Source organism: Puma concolor, chromosome C1 (assembly GCF_028749965.1).
Source record: "Puma concolor isolate L17-30 chromosome C1, mPumCon1.1.hap2, whole genome shotgun sequence".
Taxonomy (NCBI): domain Eukaryota; kingdom Metazoa; phylum Chordata; class Mammalia; order Carnivora; family Felidae; genus Puma; species Puma concolor.
The window spans coordinates 218,519,993-218,546,504 of NC_141674.1; the positions used below are offsets into that span (position 1 = coordinate 218,519,993).

A 26,512-nucleotide genomic window follows, 5' to 3' on the forward strand; every position below is an offset into this window, starting at 1 on the left:
ATTAGAGCTCATTTGCAAAAAGAGGCAGAAGGTTAGATGTGGCCCATAGGCCAGACTTTGCAAGCCCCAGGTCCTGTGGGATTCCCAGCACCAACAGCCCATGTTCGAGTGCCCTGGACTGGGAGATCCTGTCGAACAGCAGTGCACAGAGGGCTCAGGGTCCCCCATCACGACGCAGACTTTGCGGCCATCAGCGCTAGGCCTGTGTGTCGGTGATGGGGGGCCGCGGGGGTGAGGCCTGGGGAGACTTTACCATCACATCAGGTGCTACGTGTGTGACTTTCCACTCGTCTGGGTCCAGGCACGCTCTCAGACAGTGTGCATTTGCTGTTTGCGAGGGACAGCTTAGCAAAGGGGAGAGCGGGGGCAGGACAGGTAAGGTTTCATTCTGGAAGAGTAGCTAGGTATTAGGAGGAACAGCAGGGAGCCTTTGACGTGGAGGAAGAATGTCCCTGCTCCTGGTATCACCCCTGTGCTTTCCTCGGTCTAAAGATGAAATTCCGTCCACCTTCCACCCACCCAGATACAGTTTTCTAGGTGGTTCGATGTTTAGTGAGCTCTGTGCCCAGCGTGGGGCTCGAACTCACAACCCTGAGGTCAAGAGTCGCGTGCTCCACCGGCTGAGCCAGCCAGGAGCCCTTCTAGGTGTTTTGTTGTTGTTAAGTCAGTTATCTTAAATAAGCCACAAGTTTAATGCATGTTACAGGGAAAAAAGAATCTCAACTAGAATCAAAGTAAAAAACACAAATGTGAAGACTGAGCAATTGGCGTTCACACTCAGTGGGTCTCCGTTACACCAGCGTTTCTCTGCAACGTTTCAGAAGTACGTTGAAAGCTTTACCTGCTATCATGTGAATTTGTTCAGCCCTGTTAAGAAGGTGAATCATAAAACACGGAGGAACCGTAACAGGTGTTCGTTACAAAACCAAAGAAGTACTCGAACGTCACTGTTTTTTTTTTTTTTTTTTGAAAGTATAGAAACATTGAACCTTTCTGAACGCGGGTGGAAAAACTTGCGTTTTTAAAGTTGGTAATTTAGGAAGCTGTCGGGACCCCCCTCAGTGCAGCAGGATAATTCCATGCATGTCACTGCGAGGTCAGGCACACACTCCCCTCCATGTTCAGTCACAGATGCGTGCGTGGCCTCCAGCCGCTGTTCACACAGGTAGAGAAATGCCACCTCGGGAGAAAACGTGGTCTGATCTTCCCACGGAGCAGCCCGCAGCCGGCTAATGCCCCCTTGCCACGTGGGACCCCGGCCATTAAATGTCCCCCCGTGTCATGATGAACTCTGTGCCAACAGACCCCAGCGCCACCCGGTCCCTCGGACTCGAAACAAAGACCGATTTGCCTGGCTAAGACCCCCAGTCTCTAATGCAGTCAGTAAATCTTTGTTGGTAAATAATTGCGATCGAGCAGAGTTTTAATATAAATTTACGAGTGGTGTCTTATCCCAGCTCGGGCCTGCGGCAAACACGAGGGATGGATTCCAGACAGCACTTGCGTTCATTACGTTAACTTTGTAAGTTATTTAAAGCTTGTACGCTTAACGTTGCTTTTGGCTTTCAGTGACCTCTTGGGACGCGGCAGACAATACACGTGACTAATAAAGAGATTGCGGCCAAAAGACAATTCTACCCTTTGCCCCACCACAGGAAAAGTTCCTTGAGCCAAAAAAAAAAAAAAGCAGGAAGTGCCTGCCCGGAATCCTGGTGTTCTGGCCGTAGATCGTCAAAACCACAGTCTTTCTGATGCGCCAGCAAATTAATTAGGTGGTGGCAATTAGATCAACACGTGACATTTCCACATAAGATGACAGGAACGTCTGAGCGGTCACAAAGCCCTTCCCTTGCTTACTATGCAAACAAGTAAAAGAGGTCCAAGCTTTAAAATCGGTCTGGGAGGGCAGAGTGATTCACAGACAGGCAGCCTGGCATTGGGGTCACAGGTATAGACCGCTGCTCCTGGCTCTTCCTACCACGCTGGTCCCCTGCTCGGGCAGTTAACCCAAATCATAGCGGTTTGTTTAAAACCATAACCATTTTATTATTTCTCAGGCTTCCGTGGGTCAGGAATTTGTGCCAGGCATAAAGGGCACGTCCCTGCCCCACGGGTGCTTTCGGCCAAGATCGTTTCTTCGCTGACGTCTTTGGTGCCTCACCAAACGTGGCTCAGAGGCCTGGGCACGGAGCCAGCAGCTCAGGGGCAGTCTTGCAGCTGGGACCTCGGCTTTTCCTCCCCGTAGCCCCAAGGTCTCCCTCTTGCCAGCCTCCCCGGCAGGATAGTCTGAATTCTTACCAGGCCAACCCGGGGCTCCCTAGCAAGTAAAAACAGGAGCTGCCAGATTTTCTGAAGGCTTTGGCCGGAACGGGCCCAGAATAATTTGCACCCACATTCTGCTGGTTGAATTGAGTCAGAAGGCCCGGGGACCACACAGCAGCAGTTTTTTGAGGGTCATCTTTGGAGACCAGCGAGTTCAGTCCGCCCTCCCACGTGCAAGGCACCTTCACGCTGCCCCTGGATTCGCAAACCTCTCATCCCACCATGGCCTCTGGCTCAGGCTCGAAGTTTGGGGTTGTCATTTTCATCAGGGGCACGTTTGGAGGAGGCTCTTTGGATACGATCCTTGCCATCTGAAGACCTGGGGACTCCAGAGACAAGATGCCCTCCACACACGTGCACACGTTGACATCTACCCAGTGCTGACACGAGACAGAGCTGAAGCAGGTGCCCTTTCATCCAAAAAGGAGGAGAGAGGCGGGACGCCCATAGCAGTTACTGATCCGTAGTGGCTCTGAACGCAGCCGGCACATATTGCTGATCACCCTGCTCTGGCTACAGGGTGTGTGTTCTCCCCCTGGGGCCTCCTACTGGGTCCGGGGCTCTGCTGCCTCAGCCGACCTTCCTTTTCCGTAAGAAATGGCCTGTTTTTTTGCAGCTGTGTGGCTTTTCAGCCTGCTTCCTGCTGGTCTTAGTTTGCGGGTCAGGGGACTCTTTTCATTTCAGACTTTGTCTCTATGCCTTGTAGTCTAACCTGGTCCAATTCCTTTAAAATCCTTGTGGGTGTCCTTTGTATCAAATTGTAATTTATTCCATTAGACAAAAGCCAACCCACAGATCCTTGTCTGTGGTCCACACGTGCTCTCTAATTGGAAGGGTCTGAGAGGCCCTGCCTTAAGTCTTAAGAGTTCTTGACATGGGGGGTCTGACGGCCGCAACCTTGCTGGGTCTTCATTCGGAGATCACATCCCTGGCATCCCCTGGGTTAGATCTTTGTTCTGAGGCGACTTCTTACCCTGAGTTTTCTGCTGGCAGAAGAAGCCAGGAGTAAGAAACGATTTTTCTCCTGTTGGTGTTTAAATCGGGAGTATTTTCTCTAATTCTACCGAAAACCTGCCTTAAGCAGCCTTGATTCCCCACTACCCCCAGGTTCATCAGAACCAGTAACACAGTGGGCACGTTCTGCTCGGAAATGTCCTCTCCTGGCTCCGTGCTCCCCAGGCACCCCGGCTGTGCTCCACGTTCCTGCAGGGAGCAGGTCTGCTGTTGGGTCGTCCAGTGCCCAGCTTGGGCACCCTTTATGCAAACTCCGGTAGCATTTCCCTTCCTGTCCTTGTAGCCTCTGTGAATAGCTGTTGTGTTCCTGCCAGCCTCAGCCAACTGCCTGGTTCTGAGCCAGTGCCACATGTTTGTGGATTTTATCAAAGCAGTGGAAGGTACTAAGTCTGTGCTTCTTATCTGTCGTTGCCTAAGAATCTGCCCCAAAACTTAACAATTTGAGAAAACCATCATTACTTCTCATAATTTCGTGGCTCAGGACCACAACAGGGCACAGCGTGGCTCCCGTCTCCAACCTCCCCACAACAGAAGCTGCAAGCTGCCAAGATTTCTGAACGTGCAAAACCACTGTAGATAGCGTCTCTACCAATTCTCTTGGTTAAAGTGAGGCTCAGGCATCCCCGAGTCGGGGTGGGGTGGTTCTCACGGGGGCACGTGTACCTAGAAGCAGTGTGTTGGGAGCCATCTTTGGAGACCAGCCGCCATGCCAGCTGTATAGGGAGGTTACAGAAAGTCTCTGTGCCTCATTGGCCTCATCTGTAAAATGGGGATAATCATAGCAACTACTTGCATCAGGTGGTGAGCTTTCGGTGGGTTAATACTTGTAAGGCCTTTAGAGCAGCACCTGGCTCGCAGCCCAGGACTGTTTTGAAAGTGAAAATTAAAAAAAAATTTTTTTAATTGAATGTTTATTCTTGAGAGAAAGAGACAGAGCATGAGCGGGGCACGGGCAGAGGGAGGGAGACACAGAATCCGAAGCGGGCTCCAGGCTCCGAGCTGTCCGCACAGAGCCCATCGCGGGGCCTGAACTCACGGACGGCGAGATCGTGACCCGAGCCGAAGTCGGACGCTCACCCGACTGAGCCACCAGGTGTCCGGAAACTGAAAATTTTAAAAACAGATGCATAAGCCACATAAAGGTCAAATGAAACAGTAACTGTAACTGATGTCTACAGCGTGATAGCTGGCCAGCGAGAAGCGGTCTTGGGTAAGAGGCGGTTTTTGTGGGTGCAAAGTAGCATCTAAAGACCAGGTGTGCATCTTGACCTTCGCCTGTGTGGTTTTGCCCTGGGTCACACAGCGTCAAAGAGGCTTAGAATCATAAGGGCCGTTTGCACTGGCTGACGAGGGCTGTCCCCCGTGTGGCTCTGGCAGAGAGCCTTCTGGCCTGTGTCGTCTTCTGGCTGGTGAGACCATGGTTTCGTGTCCTTTAACAGCTGAAAATGCACTCTTTTTAGATTTTCCCGTCTTCTTGGTACTTCGGTGGACAGTGTGTAAGTTCGGGACGGCCGAAGCCAAGAGGTGAAGGCTGAGGGGCTCAGCCTGATGCTGCGAGGGGGCTGCTGGGAGTACTGCTTGTTTCCTGTGCGTAGAACTCCGTCCCGAAGGTGCACGTTGGGTTTGCGGTCTTTTCTTGGGCACGTTGGTGGGTGCCGTGTTCAGAGGAGGGCCCCACGCTGGTAGAGCCACCGGGACCTTTTGCTTCTCGAAGAGTCCGGGACTAAGAAGGCCTTCCTGGTGTGTAGGTACGTGGTGGGTGGGGTCTCTCGCTGGGACTTTGTGGTGGCAAGTGAGGGCAGGACTGCAACTGAAGGGGGACCCCCGTCTCGTGTAGCTGCAGGGCCCAGAACCAGGCTCGGCCTCATCCCCCCCCCCCCCCCCGCTTCCCACTTCCCCCCTGGAAACAGACGACTCCTCTGCCAGCCCCAGCTGTCCAGACCCATGGGCCCCCTGGCACAGTGCTGCCCAGGCAGGACTGGGTGACTCCGGACCTGGATCGTGCAAAATAGTAGTCTAGCGGACTCAGGATTGAGTGGTTTAACTTCTGGTGTCTGTTTAGACTCCGAAATGCCCTGATTTTTTCCCTTGGTACAAATGCTCTTAAAAATTAAGTGTTTGGAATTAATTGTCAGGAAAAAGAAAAAAAAAAGGGGAGAAACTGAGAGAAAACGTGCTTTTGATCCACTGAAGCTGTTTGCAGTGCCTTGTCATTCGTCGTCCGATCGAGCCTCTGATTACAAAGCCTCGCCTTGCAGCCTCCTTGGCTGCTCATCGTAGAGCGCGTGTCTCTTGGCGCCTCTTAGGATGGGCCCTTGCTGACAGTCGCAGACAGGTGGGGTGCGGCGACCAGCCCCTCCAGTGTTCTGGCTAAACGTGGAGGCTCACACAGTCCAGGGCTGGCGGGCCCTAACTTGGGGGCAGCGGGGCGGCCGGGTGGCTTTGTCGCCACAGAAATCCCGGGGGGGCCGGGCAGTGAACCCAGCCGGGGCCCAGGCCGGAGGACAGAGGCACGGCTCCTCGGACGCCGGGGTGTTCTTCAGCCCTGCTGACTCCTGCAGCATTTGAACCGTAGGCAGAGAGGATTACCCTGCAAGGTGGGCCGTAGAATTTATTAAAGATTGTCGAGACGTGCGTTTTCTAGCTTTCCCAGCCCCAAGATCAGTCTACCTGGGGTAGTTCCCTGACAATGTCATCTCCTCTCGTCACCTCCTGGTTGGACTATTTCCCTTTACCCCCTTAGGAGGAAGTCCCGACAGCCCTCACTGGGGAGAGGATAATCGTGCATGTAGGATCTGCTCACGAAAGTACCACAAGCTGGCCAGGAGCGGTGGGGTCCGTGTGCATGGAGCCCCGGGGACGGGGTGCCTCTCTGTCTTTGTCTGCGTGGGGCGGGCCAGAGCTCGCTGAAGCCCAGAACCCCTCTCAGCTACCAGTGACACCGAGGTGACCCCTGCGCCTGGTATTAGAATTACATCTCAAACGGGCGTTGGGAAAATGTGAGCCCACAGGAGAGCCTCTGTGAAGTTCTGTTGAGCTAAGTTTAAAAATCTGAGAAATCCGCCGGAGAGGGAAATTTAATGATTTTAAGTGATGGCTTGTTGACCTTCGAATCACCAGTAGTGACTTGCCCTCTGCCTGGTGCTCACTGTGCAGTGGGACCTGAATCGCCCTGGTTTGTCACCAGCATCCGGCTTCTGTTTGCTGATCCCCATGCCATATTTGGATTAGGTTGGTTTTTCGTAGGGCCTAAGAAATCAAGGTACGTTGAGCTTTGCCTTGTGTTTTCTTCAAATAAGAAGAACCCACAAAGAAATGACCTTCCAGCAAGGTTCTCTTGTGCGTTTCTTCAACCTTAGGAGTACTTTCCTCCAGAAACGACGTTTAACCAGTGTCCGGACCCCCCAGCTGGCTCAGCATCCATCACGGTGGTGAAATTTCAGAGACAAAGCAGTATTGTCACAGTATCAGGAATTATTTGGAGCTCGATCCTAATTATCGCCTAAAAGTGCTTACATGATAGTTTCTTGGATTTTTTCTTGCGCTGTGGCTCTGGGGGGATAGCGGCGTCAGTTAGGAGGTCGGAGGAAGCAGGTCCCAGTTCCCCAGGAGACTCAGGGGCGTCTGCTTCTAGGAGACTCCATTTCATACCGAGAACCGGCCTTGGGCCTTGGTCTGGGTGAATTAACTCGCACCATGCTTGGGCCTTCTCAGTCGTGGTTTCTATCCCGTGAGTTCCAAAGTGGACTTGGGGAGGAAGACCAAGCCGGGAGACTCTCCAGTCTTCCTTTTTCCACGAGGTCAGGAGCCGAACGGTCCCAATGCGGAAGCTCGAGTCGAGATGGTCCGACCCGGGAGGGCGTGAAGCCCCACCAGGGAGGGAAAGCGCAAAGTCAAGGCCGAGCTCAGCGCTGGCCACCGGTTTTCAACCCAGAGAGGCCAAGAGAAGACGTGGGAGGTTCGCGGGGAACTGAGCATTCAAGCAGGAGGGAGCTCCTTCAGTCGTCCAGGGAGCCTTCGTTAAACATGCTTCAGAGCGCAAGGGCATCAAATTCCTAATGGTTTTCAGGAAGCCCTAACATGATTTCATTAAAGGCAGATTGATTATACACGATTGTTCTGTTAAATCCTGCCACTAAATTTACAAGTGGAATTTTGTTTTTAGTAAGTTAGAAATCCGAAATGAAAAACTATAAAACAAAATGTTCTTATTTGGGGGAGCCCGGGTGGCTCAGTGGGTTAAGTGTCCGGCTTGGGCTCAGGTCATGATCTTGCGTTCGTGGGTTCAAGCCCCATGTTGGGCTCTGTGCTGACAGCTCAGAGCCTGGAGCCTGCTTTGGATTCTGTGTCTCCCTCTCTCTCTGCCCCTCCTCCACTTATGATCTCTCTCTCTCTCTCTCTCTCTCTCTCTCTCTCTCTCTGATAAATAAACATTAAAAAAACTTTTTAGATGTGCTTATTTGTAAATATCATAAGTTTCAGAATTCAGTTAATGTGTTATTTTTAGAAAAAGGAACTTAGGTTTCCTTTTTTAAAACATACCTTGGGGCGCCTGAGTGGCTCAGTCGGTTAAGCGCCCGACTTTGGCTCAGGTCATGATCTCACGGTCCATGAGTTTGAACCCCACGTCGGTCTCTGTGCTGACAGCTTGGAGCCTGGAGCCTGCTTCAGATTCTGCGTCTCTCTCTCTCTCTGACCCTCCCCCGTTCATGCTCTGTCTCTGTCTCAAAAATAAATAAAACCGTTTAAAAATTTTTTAAATAAATGAATAAATAAATAAAACATACCTTTAGTTCCAAATGCACTTAGTTATGGGAAGGGTGTGGGGCACATACATCACGGTGGCTTCATGGCGGTTGGTATCGTATTTGTTGAACAAACGGTCCCCTCTGCAGCACTCATGAGATTCCCAAAGTGAAGTTCTACACACACACACACAAACTGGTTGAACATATGTGTTGTGCGTAAAGGAGAGGAGAAAAGCCAAATTGCCAAGTGAAAAATAAGTGTAAAGTTTCCATTTTGAGATGACAAGAGAAATGAATGTTTCAGATTGTTAACGTTATCTGTCTGCTTTTTAAGAAAACTCACACGAGACTTTGTGAATTTATATTTGGCTCCTTTTGCTTCAGGGCATGCTGCTGAAGCGAAGCGGCAAATCTTTGAACAAGGAGTGGAAGAAGAAATACGTCACCCTGTGTGACAACGGCGTGCTGACCTATCACCCAAGTTTACATGTGAGTATGGCCCCTTGGCTCAGTCAGGCCCAGAACTCAGCTCACACGCTGGGCGTGTGTGTGTGTGTGTGTGTGTGTGTGTTGGGGGCTGGGGGTCCCCATAGCGTCAGGCCTCTGGCCCCCATTTGAAGTTAAAGTAGCATTGGGTCTCCTACTCCATCACGAGATAAAGAAAATGCCCCTCGCTCTCTCCATCGGACCACATGTCTCTCTCTTCCCCTTCCTAACAAGCCGATCTCTGGCTCTCTGATTCAGCGAGGAGTTACAATAAAAGGGACAGGTGAAGTGAAATTTTAAATGGAAGTAAAAAGACAAGAGCAGGTAGCAAAAGAGACAAGAGAGCTTATATCTGCAAATCTAGAATAAAGGAAATGATTGCACTGGAACCCAGGAATCGGCTCTGAGCAGCAGAGAAAAACAGTAAGTTAAGCGCAGTTCGTGACTCAGTTTTTATTGTCAGACAAGAGCACATATTGTAAGGTAAGAGCCCCCTTTCTACATGTGTTCATGTAAAGTGCATTATGTTGGCGATTTCTAGAAGATGGATTAAAAAGCAGAATCAATGTCACTTTGGCGGGAAAGTGCAAGGCTTTAGAAAGCTTTGATAAAATCTGAAGATGGGGCGCTAATGATATTTCTATAACAACACATGCCATGAATCTTGCATGATTATCTGTCTTGAGGTAGGTCAATGTGGAGATTACACTATATAGCTCATTTGGTTATATCACTGTGTTAAGCTTTGCATTGAAAAATTACAGTTATGAACCAGAAGTTAGACATAAGGGCATTGAAGAAGATTTAGAATCATTCCCAGAGGGCCACCTGGGGAACATGACTCCTAGCATTTGGGGTATACACTCCCAGCCATTTCTATGCGTATGTGCTTTTTCCTCCCACAACCACGCAGTCACCCTGTGTTCGCTGTCTGGGGTCCACCTTCCTAGATGATGACAGATCACGTGCACGTCCCCATGTCAGCAAATACACTCGTGTGCCACCATTGTTGACGGTTCCGTGACATCCGTCGTGGGGATGTGCCCTCATCAGTCTAACAGTGTCTCCAAAACGGGCATGTTTCCTTTGAATTACTTTTAATGTTTTGAGTAACTCTAATCCGTGTCCTCTGTTGACATCTCTTTGCCTTTACCTGTGTTCCCCCTGATGCCCAGCAATCGGCTTCCTTAGTTGAAGAGTCTCGCCCTCTCATGGCTTTTGGGCATATGTTGCCAGACTCCTGGAAAGTTACTAGTTTTTCTCCTCTGGCAGGAAACCAGAGGGCTTTTACCCTGCACGCGGGTGAACGTTTACCTTCACAGTAATGTATCTATGATATTCCACTAGGATAAGTAACGAGGGGCATCCTTATAGTTTAATTTGCTTCCTGGGGTGAATTCCTTTCTTCTCCTTTGTGTCCTACAGCTCTGCCTTTACCTTTCAGGAGCGTGTTGAAAAACGGGTGTTTCGTTAGGCATCTCTGACTTATTTCTGATGTTGATGGGGACGCCTCCCATGCTTTAACCATTCCAAAGACTCCGGAGCTATAAATTCTTCATTGTACTGAGGGGATTCCCTTGCGCTTGCCTTATTTTGGCTTATTTGGGAATAGATTCAGGTTGCTTCTCTGGGTGGCCTCCCAATCAGAGGGACTTCGTGCCAGTCCCAGGAGGCCTGCCTGTGACCATTCCCGCGTCTCCTGCAGCCTGCAGCCCGCTGCCCGCCTGCATGGGAGCGCCAGGATAGTGCTGGGTCTGCCCCTCTCTCCCCAGCTCGGCCCCATCCGCTGGGGAGCTGCCCTCTACCTGGCTCCCTTCTTCCGGAGACCCTGCCAGGGAGCACAGGAGGTCTGACTGTTGCCCCAGTTGCTTTATGTTAGTCAGAGAGAGAAGAGTAATCCAAATATCCTTCTTGCCGCAGACTCACCGACCAGTAAAAAGTGGGGTCTGACCGATGAGCATTTCAGGCCACCTTACGCTCGCCAGCCAAGCTCAGGCTTGGTCAGAGGGACGTTTGCTCCTTCTTGCCAAGGGGGAAACGTGTCACAACGGTATGTCCCTGCCCATCCCAGCCTCTCCGTAAATGTCATCACCATTCCGTCTTCGAAAATATTCCCACATGGGCTGCTTCTTGTGGTGACCCCTCCGTGTTTGCCAGTTCCTTTTTCTTCTTCAATACGTGTGTATGCGTGGATGTTGTCGGAGTACGGAAGAGGAGCTCAGCAGGGCTTTGTTTTATAATTACATGGCAAGCGAGAGCCAGTCGTTTTAAAGTGCAATTCCATTAATGCCGGTCTCCCGGGAACTGAAATTATTGATGCAAATACACACGCCCCACCACCCCCCAAGGGGGCAGGGTCACCAAGGGATGGACTTGAATTACTAGAGCAGGGAGAGAGGGCACGGCCTTCGTTGTAACCCTCCTCTGATACTGTCACAACCAAGCTTTGGAAATTTGGAGAGGAAGTGAGTTCCGGGTAGGTGTTCTCTTCCAAGTTGCTAGAGAGCTGCAGATCCCTCACGGTGGAGTGAGTCTGGCATTCTTTGGCTCACGACGGGAAGACCCATCAAGGGAACGCCCACGGGCAGAGGCCAGACTTTTTCTCAAAAGACATTGGGGAGCACGCAGGGTGTGTCGCAAAATCAAGTCTTAAAATTGTAGGCCGTATAGAACGTCCCCATTATTTTAGTGTAGGAAACGCCAAAGGTGCTAGAAGGCAGTGATACCAGTTAAACTGATCACGCTGTAACACCCGCTTTCTCAGTTGCCCCCGGGCTGTACTATGGCTGGAACCCACGAGGGATGCATCTGCTGCCAGTGGGTGAAATATTGGAGAAATCTGCCCAGATTGGTGGCTTTGGGTTTCATTACCGTTGACCATCACCCCTATTACTGGTTCCCGGCAGGGTGTCCGCACTGAGCTGAAATAGCATAGCCTACAGCCCGCGTCTCTCCAGGGAGCAAAGGAAAAGAACCCGGCTAAACCATCTCGTGTATTTAGATAGAGTTTTCTAAAAGATTCAGTGTTTCAAGGGGCGCCTGGGTGGCGCAGTCGGTTGAGCGTCCGACTTCAGCCAGGTCACGATCTCGCGGTCCGTGAGTTCGAGCCCCGCGTCAGGTTCTGGGCTGACAGCTCAGAGCCTGGAGCCTGTTTCCGATTCTGTGTCTCCCTCTCTCTCTGCCCCTCCCCTGTTCATGCTCTGTCTCTCTCTGTCCCAAAAATAAATAAACGTTGAAAAAAAAAAAAATTAAAAAAAAAAAGATTCAGTGTTTCTCAGCAGTGGAGTCACCGGGCCAGCTGCTGGCGTGTACCCCTGACTTTCGATGGTTAGGTAATTTATTTACCAAAAAGGAACCTGGCATGTTTTTCTGCACATGGGATTCTAATGAGGTGATGCTTCCATAATGGGGTGAGCTGTGGGGGTTTGAGAGCACCGGGCTTGAGGATGCACGAAACATGGGGAATTCAGACAGGTACCGGGTGGGGCCGCACAGCGGCCCCTTCGCAACCCACGTGTCGCCCTGTGGCTCTCGTCACTGGCACAGACGTGTGCTTACAGTGCGCGTGTCTGCTGCTCACGCTCCCCTCAGGCTGGACCCGGACTCCAGCAGCAGCCACCTTCAACTTGGTGATCGTGGTAAACCCAGGGAGCCGGATGGGGGTCTTGCACCCAGAGAAGATTGGAGCAGAGTAAGGGACTGAATCGAGTTCAAAGGGAAGTAGGTCAGCATGGTGAGGGCCCTAATCATTTCATTAGAAGTTCAGATTGTGAGCCCCTGCGGGGCTCAGTTGGTTGAGCGCCTGACTCGTGACCTCCGCTCAGGTCGTGATCTCGCGGTTCGTGAGTTCGGGCCCCACGTCGGGCTCTGCGCTGACAGCTCGGAGCCTGGAGCCTGCTCTGGACTCTGTGTCTCCCTCTTCCCTCTGCCCCTCCCCTGCTCATTCTCTCTCTCTCCCTCTCTCAAAAAAAAAAAGATCTGCCAGAAGAAGTGAGTTATGATCCTTAAAGACGCCGATGCCATTCGCTTAGGACACCGCTGTCCTTGGAAGTGTTTACGTAGAAGATCGTCCTTCAGACACGAACCCCGAGTTTGAGCCCCAAGGAGGGGTCCTGTGCACGCTGGTGTGGTGGAAAACGAAGGCAGCCCCTCAACAGAACACACCGTCAGTGCGTGGTCCCCAGCTGTGGGCCGAGCTTACGGGATCCCGGTGGAAAGACGAGCTTTTTGAAACCGTGGCTTAGGACACAGGCTGCGCGTCATGAGTTGGGGGCCCCTGGCCCCGCAGCCCTCGGTGGGGTTGGCGTGAGGCCGACGGGCTCGCCGTGTGCCTGGAACGGGTCAGCTACTGGGGAAGCTCCTGGAAGCCGGTCTCTGAGGACTGCCTGCCGATCTCGGTGCTCGGGCAGGTTCTACAGGCACAGGGACCTCTGTGGGGTGGGGCCCCCAGGGTGTCATTTCCCACCGGTCTCAAGGCTTCACATTCCTCTTCCTTCCCTCCCATCCTTTTCCCAGTCAGCTCTTCTTCCAGGCCTTCATTCTTCCCAGGGTTGTGGCATCATCCCTAGAAGGGTCTGTCCGTCCCGAGCCCCAGGCTCAGCCCCGGTGCCCTGACACACAGCATGGCCTCGCTCCGTCATTCCTATGGCGCGGACTTTCTCTGTGCTGGAGGTGGGAGTCATTGAGAGGAAGCCTCTCGCCCCGGCCCTGTTTCCTGCCCTTGGGAACCTTGAACAAGAGACCCTCTTGTCCAGAAGCAGAGGGTGGAGTTGCGTGTTCGTGGCCAGACCGTAGGAGGCGACGGTCGCTCTGGAGATCAGGCACAAACAGGGAAAGGACTGACCCAACCCAGACTGAGAAAGTGTCCCGGAAGTCGACCGCAGCAGTATCTCCAGGCCCCGGACTTGCTCGCTCTGCACTCTGTGAAGTGTGGACCCACCTCACCCGCTGCCACACCTCCTCTCCTGTTCGGGCTCGTCCCCAGAGGCTCAGGAGCCGTCAGCTGGACTGCCTCCCGCCCATGGGTCCCTACACCGCCTGCGTCACGGGGAGCTGTGGGAGGTGCGGCACAGGCGACGGGAGTGACCGTGAGTCTCGGCTGTTCCTCAGGACGGGTGGTTCCCGCACCGGCTGCCCTCAGCCGTCACAGGTGCGGTGACGGGGGCCAGCTAGCCGAGGAGGCGCTCTGGCCAGCGTGGGGACGGCCGCAGGTGCGGAGCGACGGCTCCACGCCTGACCCTGGCCACAGCTGCTCGACGGTGGGCCTGGGCCACCCGCCTCTGCACAGGTTGGAACCTGCCCCCGGACCTTCTGAGCCCACGTCCGTGTTCTTCGGCATTCCTTCCGGGCCGTGCCTGTTACCGTGGACATTGAGGACCCGGCCGGCCGGTGTCCACCCTGGAAATCTGGAAGAAGAATCCCCTGGGTGGAAAGTTGGGTGACAGTGTCTTCCAAGGTCACTTCCGATTCCAGAGTGTCCCCCCCCCCCCCCCGCCAAACCTCAGCAAACTGAGGCCGATGGAGTCAGCTGGACTCCCGAGGGCGGAGCTGCTGAGTGAGATCAGGGAGTCACGTGGGCAGGTGTGAAGCCCGGGGCCCAGGAAAACCCAGTTCACTTGATTCATCCTTCTCAAGATGCTGCCTGTCATTAAATGAAACCTACAGCTCGGTGTAGATAACAGGCGGAAAGCTCAACCAAAATAATGACGCTGCTCTGGGTTTGTGGATGCTCCCGCGGGGTGATCAGCCGCACAGGTTAGCCCAGGCCGCAGGACTGTCCCTGCTGAGACCTGACGGAGGTCCAGGCCCCCTGGGACTAGTGGCCACCCTCCCTCCGGAACTGACCAGCTTAGCTCCCCCTCCACCTCCACTGGGCACTCTGCAGACAGCCCCGAACTCGTAAGATTAAACTGTGCAGGGGCAGGCTTCTCAGGCTGCTCGGTGGTCGGTGTTTTCAGGTCTCTGAAAATCGGTACACCTCCAAACCTTTAAAAAGCCCTCCCTGCCTAACTTTCTCGGGGGAGATAGGGTGCGTGTGTCTGGTGTGTGACACTTGGCCGGATCACGGTCAGGCTGGGCGAAGGGCGGCCTGTTGTGTGGACTTAAATAGGAGCCTTAGGGAGCACCTTGATAGAAAAACGGAGGGGATAATGAGATAGAACTCAGACCTCGGGGCTCCACATCTCAGCATCGCTGCCTATTCATCTTCCGTGTCGAGAGAGCGGCCGTCGAGGGCACGGCTGACAGAGGTGCACGCGCCGGGATTCCGAAGAGTGAGCTCGTGGCCACGCGGTCAGGCCAAGGACTTCATGGGGCCCCGCCCGGGAAGGCTGCCCGGGCTTCCTCTGAAGGCACGGGGTGGCTGGAGGAGCCCTCCTGGCTGACATGGGCTCAAATTGCTCCCACTTTGGAGAACCTTCTCCTGGGATTCCTTTCTCACTCTGCACGGGGCCCGAGTTGGAAGCAGCCGTGTTTCTGTCCGCTCTCCCTGACGCACAGAACTGGACTTGCCCTTCTCACAGCAACACTGCCCCCTGAGCGGCTTAGGCCCTCCCGCTGCACAACACCTCTGATTCTGAATGCTGTTGACGTTTGTTTGTTTTTTCCGTGTTGGGGAGAGTCAGGCTTGGACTCTCGAGTTATCATCAGAATGCTGATTTCTGCACATCTTCAGGTTCTGATCAGGTGGAAAATCCACCTCTCGGCTGATGCAAAAGAGACGAAAAGATCCGGGGTGATTTCCTAAGTGGGTATTTATCTCAAAAGAAATAACACCAGAGAAAAAGGAAGATATTTACGTTGTGAGAACAGCAGCTCTTGCTTGTACCCACTGCTGGTGATCACCATTTAAAATACACACAACCGGGGCGCCTGGGTGGCGCAGTCGGTTAAGCGTCCGACTTCAGCCAGGTCACGATCTCGCGGTCCGTGAGTTCGAGCCCCGCATCAGGCTCTGGGCTGATGGCTCGGAGCCTGGAGCCTGTTTCCGATTCTGTGTCTCCCTCTCTCTCTGCCCCTCCCCCGTTCATGCTCTGTCTCTCTCTGTCCCAAAAATAAATAAACGTTGAAAAAAAAAAAAAAAAAAAGAATTTACCACGTATTCATAGCACCCAGCGTCCATCCATGTTCTTAGAGTACACGACGGTTTTTAAAAGACGCATACAGGGGCGCCTGGGTGGCGCAGTCGGTTAAGCGTCCGACTTCAGCCAGGTCACGATCTCGCGGTCCGGGAGTTCGAGCCCCGCGTCGTGCTCTGGGCTGATGGCTCAGAGCCTGGAGCCTGTTTCCGATTCTGTGTCTCCCTCTCTCTCTGCTCCTCCCCCGTTCATGCTCTGTCTCTCTCTGTCCCAAAAATAAATAAACGTTGAAAAAAAAATTTAAAAAAAAAATAAATAAAAAAAAATAAAATAAAATACACACAACCTTCACATCGAAGAAGGACATTTTCCTGGAGCACTGAGGAATCGCTACGAATCCGTGATCAGCCCCTTCAGCTAGCTTTGCACACCTGCTCGGGTAGACCTCAGATTTCCCAAGGCCGTGAACACTGAGTCACGGTCAAGAGAAACTCTTCATTGGTTTCCCCAAGATATTGCAGAAGTCAGACTAGCCTGAGTCTAGACGGTGAGGCAGATCAGTTCAAAGCCCAGATTTCTAGATGCGCAACGTCTTGAGCGATAGAATGACTGATGATCTTGAGGACAGTGTCCCCCGTCCTTTCCCGAGAACAGCAGCGTCCGACGCGCCCCGTCTGTGACACGCTACTCCACGAAGCGTGATTCCTTCTGTGATGAACAGCTATTTGGTCTTGCTTCCCCTTTATAAAAAGCCACAGTGCCACAAGCTGTCTTCCGGTCTGTGTGTTCTCTTCCAGCCTGGCTTCTTCTGTTTCCAGTGTGCTGTCCATCCTGCGGGGTCGGGGGGGACCTTCCTGCCCTTCCTCCACAAGAAGTCCTCCCTGATTGCCTGGCAGACCAGCTGTTCTGGTGTCTTCCAGCATCTGAACTGCCCCTGTCTAGCCTAGTCTAATTGAAGGCAAGGACTGTGCCCTGCTCCCCACTGTCAGCCCAGGGCTAGTGTGGGTGGCATAGAGTCAAGTCACGTGACCCCTGCGATGTCTTTGCTCCTATACGGCCTGGGCTGAGAGCCTCACGGGTGATGATCCTGGCTCTGCTTTGAAAATCACAGCGAGACTGGGGCGGAGAAGATGAACCGGGTTGCACAGCCGTACCTCCCTGGGTGTAGATTAGCTTAGGGCAGGTGGGGGGAGGGGGACACACACTCGTGGTATTATATACAAAAGCCATGAAATCTTTAACCAGTGCTGGAATCCCCCCTCCCCCAAACAAGCCATTTTAAAGTGGATTAGGAGGATAGGTAGTTACTGAGGAGCAGCGATCTGGAGCTCTGGCTGCAGGTGAGCCTTTCTGTTCTGGTCTGACCGCCAGCAAATGGGGATGGGTTTGTAAACTGGGTGGAAGTTTCTAGAGTGGCTGGAGTCAGCCCTGGGGAAGCAGAAGAACCCCAAGTTTGTTGTGATGAGGGTAAAGGGATACCCCCTAGGGGGATACGGTGCGGCTTTGTTGAGGTTAAGGTAGAAGTTGGGAGTGTTCTCTGCCTCCCCCGGGAATAACCGCTGTCGGGTTGTCCTATGTGAGTGGTTTCACGGGCAGACCTGGCCCTCCAAGCCCAAGGTGGGAACGTCACCTCGAGGAGTTCCATGTATAGGTTTTGTTTGCTTCAAATCGCACTTAATGCTTTGCCTCTTTCCAAGAAAGGCTTTCAGGCAGCTTAGGACAGACAGTTGACGGAAAGTAAATTAAGAGCATACATCTGCGGGGGCGCCCGGGTGGCTCAGTCAGTTGAGCTTCCAACTTAGGCTCAGGTCATGATCTCACGGTTTGTGGGTTTGAGCCCTGCGTAGGGCTCTGTGCTGACAATGCAGAGCCTGCTTGGGATTCTCTCTCTCACCTCCCTCTCTCTCCCTCTCCCTCTCTCTCTCGCTCTCTCAAAAGTAAACATTAAAAAACCCACCACACATAGTCACCTAAGAACACAGGCCATACTTGTACACACAGAACTTCGTTTGAATTTGTTTTACGTAGAGAAAGAAGTCATGATATGATGGGTCTCTGGCCTTCAGAACACCGTTACCTCCATTCATCTTAAAATTCCTTCCTTCCTTGATTTCCTTCCTTCCTTCCTTGATTTCCTCCCTTCCTTCCTTGATTTCCTTCCTTCCTTGAGGGGTTCCTTCAGTTTCCTGTGCTGATTCCTTCTGATGCACAGGTGGAACCCGCACTTGTGATTTCCACACCGCGATGGCCTAGATGTAGCCCCGAGGAGCACCAGGACTTGGCGGCCCTCTTTGGGAACCCCCAAGCCCCTCATTCGAGGTCCAGGACTCTGGTTACTCCACCATCACATGGATCTCTGCCTTCCCTGCTCCCTGGGAACTCATCTGGGAGGACCTCTGCCTGCAGTCCCACCGACAGGTGGTTTCCGAAACCCCACGTCTCCCAGACTTTCAGACCTGCATGTCTGCTCCATTTGGCCAGCGTGGTGTCCTGCCCACCAGGGTTTCCAGAATTCAGCCACTGTCTGCTATGCAGGGAAGGGCAGTTCTCCCTGTGATTTTGTCCACATCACCTTGTGCTTTTCATCATACTGTTACTTCCTTCCCTCTACTTGATTCTGTTAAGTGTTTCCATGGTGGAGAAGATCCCCACTGTGCTTAGGATGGAGGCCTCACCCCTTATTGAGACCTCCCCAGGCCTCGCCTGGTCCCCCCTGCCGTGTTCTCTGGCCTCCCGACCCTAACAAATACAGCCGCTTGCGCCAGAAATGCTCGTTCCTGTCCCTCCCCTTTGCCAGACAAACTCTGCTCATCGGTCCAGACTTGAATGTCACCTCTCCGGAGTTCCCTCCACCAGGCGTGTTGGGGCGCACCTGCTGTGCGTGCCCTCCCCTTGCTGTGTTCCGTCGTTTCTCTGTTCTCTTGGCTCATCTCGCTGCCTGATTCTCCCACGAGACTGGGAGCCTCTTGGAGCAGAGACCTCTGGGGTCCTGTTGCCTGTATCTCCTTCACATCGGCGCCGTCTTGTCGAACGAAGAAGAAGGCACGAGTGGCCACACGCGTGGGCTGTCCTCACACCTGCGGGCCTGCGGTTCCTGGAATCAGAAGCAGAGGAAGCCGCCTCCTGATGCTTTCAAGCCACAGAAATAAGGCACAGCCGTATCCAGCCTCCACCTGCTGCAAATAGAAGAAAAGGTCCCCACGGTGGGAGAAGAGCTTAAGGTTTTTGTCGTGTCTTGTTTTTTAATTGTAAAATACACCTCGCATGAAATTTACCATCTCCACCGTTTTCCAGCGTGTAGTTCAGCGTTCAGTGTATCCTCCTTGTGCAGCCAGTCTCCAGAACCTCTTCATCTTGCAGCACCTGAGCCCGTGTGCTTTTCACGCCAAATCCCCGTTTCTCTCCCCACACCCCCGTTCACTGTCGGTCTCTGTGAATTCGTTCTACTCTTTGATTACCTCGCGTGAGTGGAATCGCGCGGTATTTGTCGTTCTGTGACTGACGCATTTTCATTAGCATAAAATCCTTGAAGTAGCAGGGGCTAGGGCTTCCCTCCTTCCTAAGGCTGAATAATATTCTCTTCTGTGTATAGAGAACATTTCGTTTTATCCGTTCATCTGTGGAAGGATGTTTGGGTGTCTCCCTCCTCCGGGCCGTTGTGAATAGTGCTGCTGTGCACGTGGGTGTGCGAATGCCTCTTGAGGTTTCGTTGTCTGAACCACAACACGCAAAAACTATAGAGGATGACTGAATTTTGTAGACGTCCAGCCTTTTCCAGGGCCTGCGGTGGAATATGCTGGGTGCGGTCCTGAACAGAGTGAACTGGGGAGGGGTCCCTGGGGTATGAAAGCAGCAGCCCGGCCCTAGTCATATGGGTTTGTCAGGAGCCCTCTGAGCGTTGCGGACGCGGTCCCCTCTGTGCCTCCAATGACCTGGGAACAATCCCTGGCATTCACCCATCAGTTTCAGATGGGGTGATGAACCGTTTTTCCCAGATGGCAGTGCTTTCAAACACGTGCAATGATACTGCCAAGGTATTCTGAGTATTTTCAGGGAATATCGACAACTTTTGTTAAAAAGAATGACTGCAGGGGCGCCTGGATGGCTCAGATGGTTAAGCGTCCGACTTCGGCTCAGGTCATGATCTCACAGTTCACGCGTTTGAGCCCTGTGCCAGGTTCTGTGCTGACAGCTCGGAGCCTGGAGCCTGCTTTGGATTCTGTGTCTCCCCTCTCTCTCTGGCCCTCCCGGCTCACACTGTCTCTCTCTGTCTCTCAAAGGTATATAAACCTTAAAAAATTATTTTAAACAACAAATTTATTTTTTTAAAAAATTACTACTGATACACTCCTACCTTTTGCATATAAACAAAAAAGTTAGATTCTTTATCAAAGTCTTATTTCTGCCTAAGTAATTTCTTATTTATTTTATAGAGCCCTGAGGGTTTGCAAAGTGTTTAGATTTCCAAATAAAATGGCCAAAATGCATGCTCGCTATGGAAGAGGTTCCTCGTGTTGATCACACAGTGTGTAGGGCGTGACCAGACAAAAAAAAAAGTCCTCTTTCTCTATAAAAATTAAACCACCAAATATCCTAGATCCTACCTAACCTATTTTTTTCAACATTGAAAAATCCTTCTGTCTTCTTTTCTTAAAAAAAAAAAAAAAAAAAAAGTATATGTGTGTTTCTGTAAATACACAGATTTAAACGTAGCCTATGGATTGGAGTCTTGAAAGCTTCTAGTAGAGCCGATGGGACATTGTCCTATCATACACAGCATGATATTTCATCATTTGAGCCCAATCTGTATCATTTTGTTTTCCGTCTTTGGTCTTTTTAGTACTCTTAACCATAGCCAGAATTCTCGCGAAAAGGTAAATAAATCAAAACCATTGGTTTTCTTCAACTGACAGTAAGTCACAGCCGAGGACTCTGCGGGAGAGGACGGACGTGGGGGGTAGTGAGGAAATCTTTCACTTCTCCTGAGAAATGGAATCCCATTATTACATTTTATAAATATTTTCTTCTGCGGCTCGTAACCCAATTGCCGGCTTGTCGCTAAGGTCTTGCAAGGAGGAGAGGCGTGGAGGTGGAGGCCCGCCGCTTCTCAGGTGTGCCTGTGGCCCCAAATGGAAACCAATCAAGGTGCGATTTATGTTCATTAAGCGCTTGTCAAAACTGAAAAATTTTCTAATCAACAGCAATCTAGCCGCGGCCCCCTCAATGGCTGGGAGTGCTACCTCTGCGGCGTCGGCTGTTTGCCTGTTACAACTCTAGGCTAAAATCCGCTGATGATTACATTAGGCTAAGCTGCGGAGTAAATGAACCGTATCTTATTTAGGTGGCACTAGCTTCAGTGTAGTCCTGCCCCGCAGGGCACTTGATAGCGTTTTATGGCTTTAAAATTAGTGTAGCTTCCCATTTGCTGCAGGGCGCTGCATGTTATGCCTTCGAACTCAATAAGCAAGGGGAAGGGGGCCTTTTGTTTTCCCCCGGATTTTTCTCCCTTGCATTTTAGGCAATTTTGTTTTGCATCTTTTCCAGACGCAGTTTGCAATAAAAATGTCTGACTACCGTATACAAGCCTCCCCCACCAAAAAAAAAAAAAAAAAAGAAGGAAAGAAAAAGAAAAGAAGGAAGGAAGAAGGGTGGAGAAAAAAAGAGAAAGTAGAAACCGTCTTGCGTTTGCAGAGGCCAATTATTTTTTTTTCCTATGCTGGGAAGTGAAAAGTCACTTTGAGGTCACCCCCCAATGACTTCTTATGTCAGAATTGCTACCCGAAGTGGGAACAACACCTTTTTTTTAAAAAAAAAAAAATTTAATGATTATTTTTTGAGAGAGAGAGAGAGAGAGACAGAATGTGAGCAGGGGAGAGGGGCAGAGAGAAAGGGAGACAGAATCCGGAACAGGCTCCAGGCTCTGAGCTGTCAGCACGGAGCCCGACGTGGGGCTCGAACCCACAAACCGTGAGATCATGACCTGAGCCATAGTCGGACGCTCAACCGACTGAGCCACCCAGGCGCCCCTGGAACAACACCTTTGACTCAGGAAATGCCCACATAAAATCAGAGGGCAAATATTCCAGAATTTTTACTGGACACAGTAGGCAGAGCCGTCATTCGCTGAGGGCTTTGACCCTCTCGCAGACACTTCACACATTATTTCAGGTGATCCTCGCACATGAGGTAAGAACTGTTCATCCCCCTATTTTTAAAGATGTGGAAATGGGGACCAAGCATGATTAAGTAGCAGGTCTGAGGACACAACTCCGAGGTTGGATCCTGGGCTTGGTCCCCAAGGCCATCCTCTGGCCAGAAGGAGGCTGACTTTGTCCTCGGCAGACGTGTTTACTTTAGGAAATCAGAATGTCTCAAGAGTCAATGAACTGACTGCTCCTCATTGGAGATGAATCTGATCGAATCACTGTAAACCACCATGGCAGCAGTAACATCAGGGAAATGGATGAACTCCTGTTAAAGCAAGGCATCAGGAGGAAAGAAGCGATGAGCCTTCCGTACGGGTGTGGTGAATGTTTCAAAGCTAGAAGAAGTCCTGGGGCGCCTGGGTGGCTCAGTCGGTTAAGCGTCCGACTTCGGCCCAGGTCATGATCTCAACGGTTCGTGGGTTCGAGCCCCACGTCGGGCTCTGTGCTGACGGCTCAGAGCCTGGAGCCTCCTTCGGATTCTGTGTCTTCCTCTCTCTGTGCCCCTCCCCTGCTTGCTCTGTCTCTTAAGTATGAATAAATTTTTAAAAATCAAAAAAAAAAAGTCCTTAAATTTTGTGGTGGGCAACAACGGATATGGGAGATTTCTGTCCTACTTTGGGTCAATCGGTAGAAGAAAAAGCATAGCGATCATTAGTGCCCCCCGCCCCCCGAGGACAGACCATGTCCTTAAAAATCTGCTTCTTTAAGAGCTGAGTATTCTGGCAAGTTCATCGTGAGAAATCTGGAATCTTAAAGAGCTTCAGCTCTGATACCATTATGACGAGCATTCTTATCTCATTCTAAACTTCCCAGATCTAACTGCCGGTCCAGTTGTTTCAAGCCATAATTAATTATTAAAGTACTCATATAGCCAAGGAAAGGCGCTAGCTCCTTCGAGTTCATCGTCATGAAATTTCACTCATGCTTGCCTTTCGAAGAGGCCTACAGTGACTGGGAAGACAGGAAGCCATTTCCATACCGACACATTCATTTTGTACGGGCTGGGTTTGAGCACGCATGGGTTACAACTGGGTAATATTCAATTTAACCTAAAATGAGGAAAATCTTTCTTGCAGTGGAAAGCTCAATCGACTAGGTCAATCAAGACAGATACAATCAGGGAGCAAAAGGTATATTCATTATTCAATTTAGAGTTTTCTGCTGTTTTGATTTCTATTATAATAACCCAGCCCCCTGGGCTAACGTTGGACTTTAGCCCACGCGTGTTGGAGGCTAGCCACCAGACTGGAGAGGTGGGCCCTTGGCATGTTTGGAGCTGTCCATGGTGCGCAAAGTGCACCGCCACCGATGCCCCGTGATGCTTCACCAGCCTGCCCTTCTACCCAGTCTTATGTCACTACCTGGCCCTGATTCCTCATGATGTTTCACCAGCCTTCCTTCCTACCCGGTCTTATGTGACTCCCTGGCCCTGTAAAGCCTTTATTAACTAAAGAATTGGATGTCATAACCGTGGGCTTTCGTCTCCGTCACCGGTAGACATCCACTTCACCAGGTACCTTCTTTCTGTGGTGGCCACACGTCACGTTGACGTGCGCTCACAAGCTTTGGTCGAGTGGTCTTCACAAAGGCAGTTCCGAAAGCGAAACCCTGCAATTCTGTTGGCTGTCTGGGGAAACAAAAATCATTGCTCATAGGGTGTTTCGCTTTGAAGCTGCCTCCTACCTCGCTATTGTGACTGGTCCTTTGGAGAGAAGGAGAAATTGTCTTCTTTGAGTTATGTGATCTGAAAGGACACGGCCAGAAGATTTCTCATAGTTTTACGATATTTCCATAGTATTTTTAGGGTGTCGGTTTCCTCTGTGCCCATGACTATAGATGAGGCTATTGTTTATTATTCAGAAATGTTGGATTTGAACATTTGCTTAGTCTCTTTGAATGGACGGTATTATGTGTGTCTTTATAGATTAGTTTCCTTTGAAAAGAGTATTAAATGGAGTTGGGAATAGCAGTGCATCTAACAATGGGCTCTCTTACATACTTTTTGAGCGCAGAAGTAAGGATTTTTAAAAATAGAACTTATACAAACTACAGTTCCTCTTTGAACCTGGACATTCATGAAGTGCAGTGAAAATCGGGAGAATGAGTCAATCCTTTCCTCCAGGAAAAGACAAACAACCTGAGGAACATCTCTAATGTCTCTGCGTAGATCTATGCTGTGCGCATAAAGTCACGTGTGCGTAGCCGTTGGCCATTTTGCAAACATTGAACTGGACGAGTGGTTCTTGAGCCTTGTGGCCTCAGGACCCCTTTGCCTTCTTAAAAAATAACCGAGGAATCCAAAAGTGCTTTAGGTTGTATCTAATTGATACTTAGCACATTACAAGTCAAAACTAAGGAAATTTGTAAATATTCACATAACTCATTTAAAATCATAAACCACCTGGAGCGCCTGGATGGCTCAGTCAGTTAAGCATCTGACTCTTGATTTCAGCTCAGGCCATGATCTCGTGGTTCTTGAGTTCAAGCCCCACAATGGGCTCTGCACTGGCAGGCAGAGCCTGCTTGGGGTTCTCGGTCTCCCTGTCTCTCCGCCTCTCTCTCTCAAAAATAAAGGAACATTTAAAAAAATAATAATAAATTGCCCTTTTGTAATATGATTACATAAATCACATTTTTATGAAACACGCCTTTTCCAAAATGAAAGAAAATCTTGACGAGAGAAGATTGTTTTCTTCCCGAAACTCATTGATGTCTGGCTTAATAAGAGAGAGCTGGGTTGTCATACCGTCATCTGCCATCAGTTCGCTATGTTATGTCATTTTGGTGCATAAGGACCCTCACCTGGTACAGACATTTTTCTGGAAAAGGGAAGAGTATTCCAGTAGACATTTCTGATCATTGTGGGTGTTCTGTTTGGTTACTACACCAAAATGCAACGTGACAGTTTGTCAAAACTTAGGAACGCAGCACAGAATCTGAACAGTTACCGCTAAATCTTTCCTCTCTGCTCCCTTAAAATTCATTCAGCCTCACATGTGACACCGTGCATGCGTCATTTCAAAAATATTGTTTAACTGAGGTATGCAGCTTTCCAAGTGGTGACACTTTTCATCAGATGACATCCAGAAGCTGCATTCATTTATATCACTGCCCATCTTACCAGCAAAGGCCTTAAGTATTTGGAAAGTATCAGGCACATGGTGAGAGATACAAGTCTCCAAGGTTCTCATGCTCACTGGAAGCTCAAATTATATTTTATACGCTGGATGCGGATACTGTATGCTATTTTTCTTGCATTGTTCATTTTCAAGAAAATACCTCCCAAAGACCCAAGACCGAATAAGCCTGGTTCATGTGTGACATGGTCATTCTTGCAAGTAAAAGTGTGTCCCAGCCAAAAAACTGGCCACTTCAGCTTGCCAGCTCCAAGCAATCGCAGAAGTGCATTTCTGCAGGACACTGTCCAGCTTGTGTGTGTGGCACAGACACTCATATGTACTTTCCGTGTCCTTACGCAGAAAATTAAAAAGACATGTGTGTACTCAGGGTTGAAATATTGATGAATCTGTAGCTTTTTGGTTGGTTTGGTTTTTTTGCTTCTTGTTTTTTGGGGGTTGGTTGGTTGGTTTATTAAGAGCATTCTTAAGTGCAACTTTTTTTTGTTTTTATTCAGAGAGCATGGCAATGAATCTTATAACAGCAACAGGGACTAATACAATTTGGTGCCCCAGCCTTGGTTTGTGCTCTGGGCCAGCACTTTTAGCCACCATTAAAGCAAATTCCAACACAGTGAAAGAGGCAAAAAGTGCCTTGGAATGTTTTGAAAACAGTACTGAACCTGTGAACCCCTTGATCGGGTATCAGGGACCACGCTTTGAGGACTAACAAGCTAGCTTATCCAGAGAGGAAAAATCCGATCCAATGACCGTGGCCAGTCATCAGTCTGTCCTAACAATTATCTACCCTAGAGAAAGTATTACATGTTAACATAAAATATTAAATCTCTGAGCATTTGTGTGTAGTTAGAAACCAGAACTTATTGGGAAAACCTAATTGGAACAAAAATTTCTGTGATTCTTTTTTGCATCACTTAATTATGGAAATGAGGAGTCTCCATACTTTAAAAAAAAAAAAAAAAACAAAACAACCCAGTGTGTAAAAGCAGTGTGTTTGCAGAGTGGTACTCTCTGCAAAGAGAGTACGGTTTCAAAGCCATGGGTTTTTATTCAGATGCTCTCATTCTGAGATGCCAGTCATACCGTTTCTGCATTTTGGGTCAGCTTTCAGATCTTGTCAACTGCTTTTGGTACCCCCGTGAACACACAGGGCAAACCCATCTTTCAGCAGACAGCCAAAGGTGACGTCGGGATGGGAGGCAGGGAGAATCAATACAGTAAGGGTATTTTTAGGGACTCTTGATGGATTGCTGTATTTTGAGCTTAACTTCGAGTGCCAGATGCCCCAGAGCTGAGTAAGATGAACTCACCATTTGCTGAGAACCGTGGGGCCGTCGTGCACGCAGAGGGCTCTGAGGTCACCAAGACAAGACGCACCTTCTTCCCCGCCCCGTGCAGTTTTGGGGAGAACCCCTGGATCATTCTAGCAGCCTCTCGTGGCGTTTGGGTGAGGGTTTACTCTCCTTGCAGGGGCACAGCGTCACCGAGCTGATGACCTCCAGGTCCTGGTAACGCGTAGCTGT

The 26,512-nt window shown here is 50.5% G+C and overlaps 1 protein-coding gene across 10 annotated transcripts in view; it reads left to right on the forward strand.

Moving 5' to 3' along the window:
- The window catches only part of AGAP1 (ArfGAP with GTPase domain, ankyrin repeat and PH domain 1), a 557,314-nt gene that overhangs the window by 334,308 nt on the left and 196,494 nt on the right, over positions 1-26,512 (forward strand). For all 10 annotated transcript variants that reach the window (XM_086720009.1, XM_086720010.1, XM_086720001.1 and 7 more), the window contains one exon: positions 8,469-8,573. In XM_086720009.1, the coding sequence (XP_086576135.1) occupies positions 8,469-8,573 (105 nt within the window). The remainder of the gene's footprint in view (positions 1-8,468; positions 8,574-26,512) is intronic.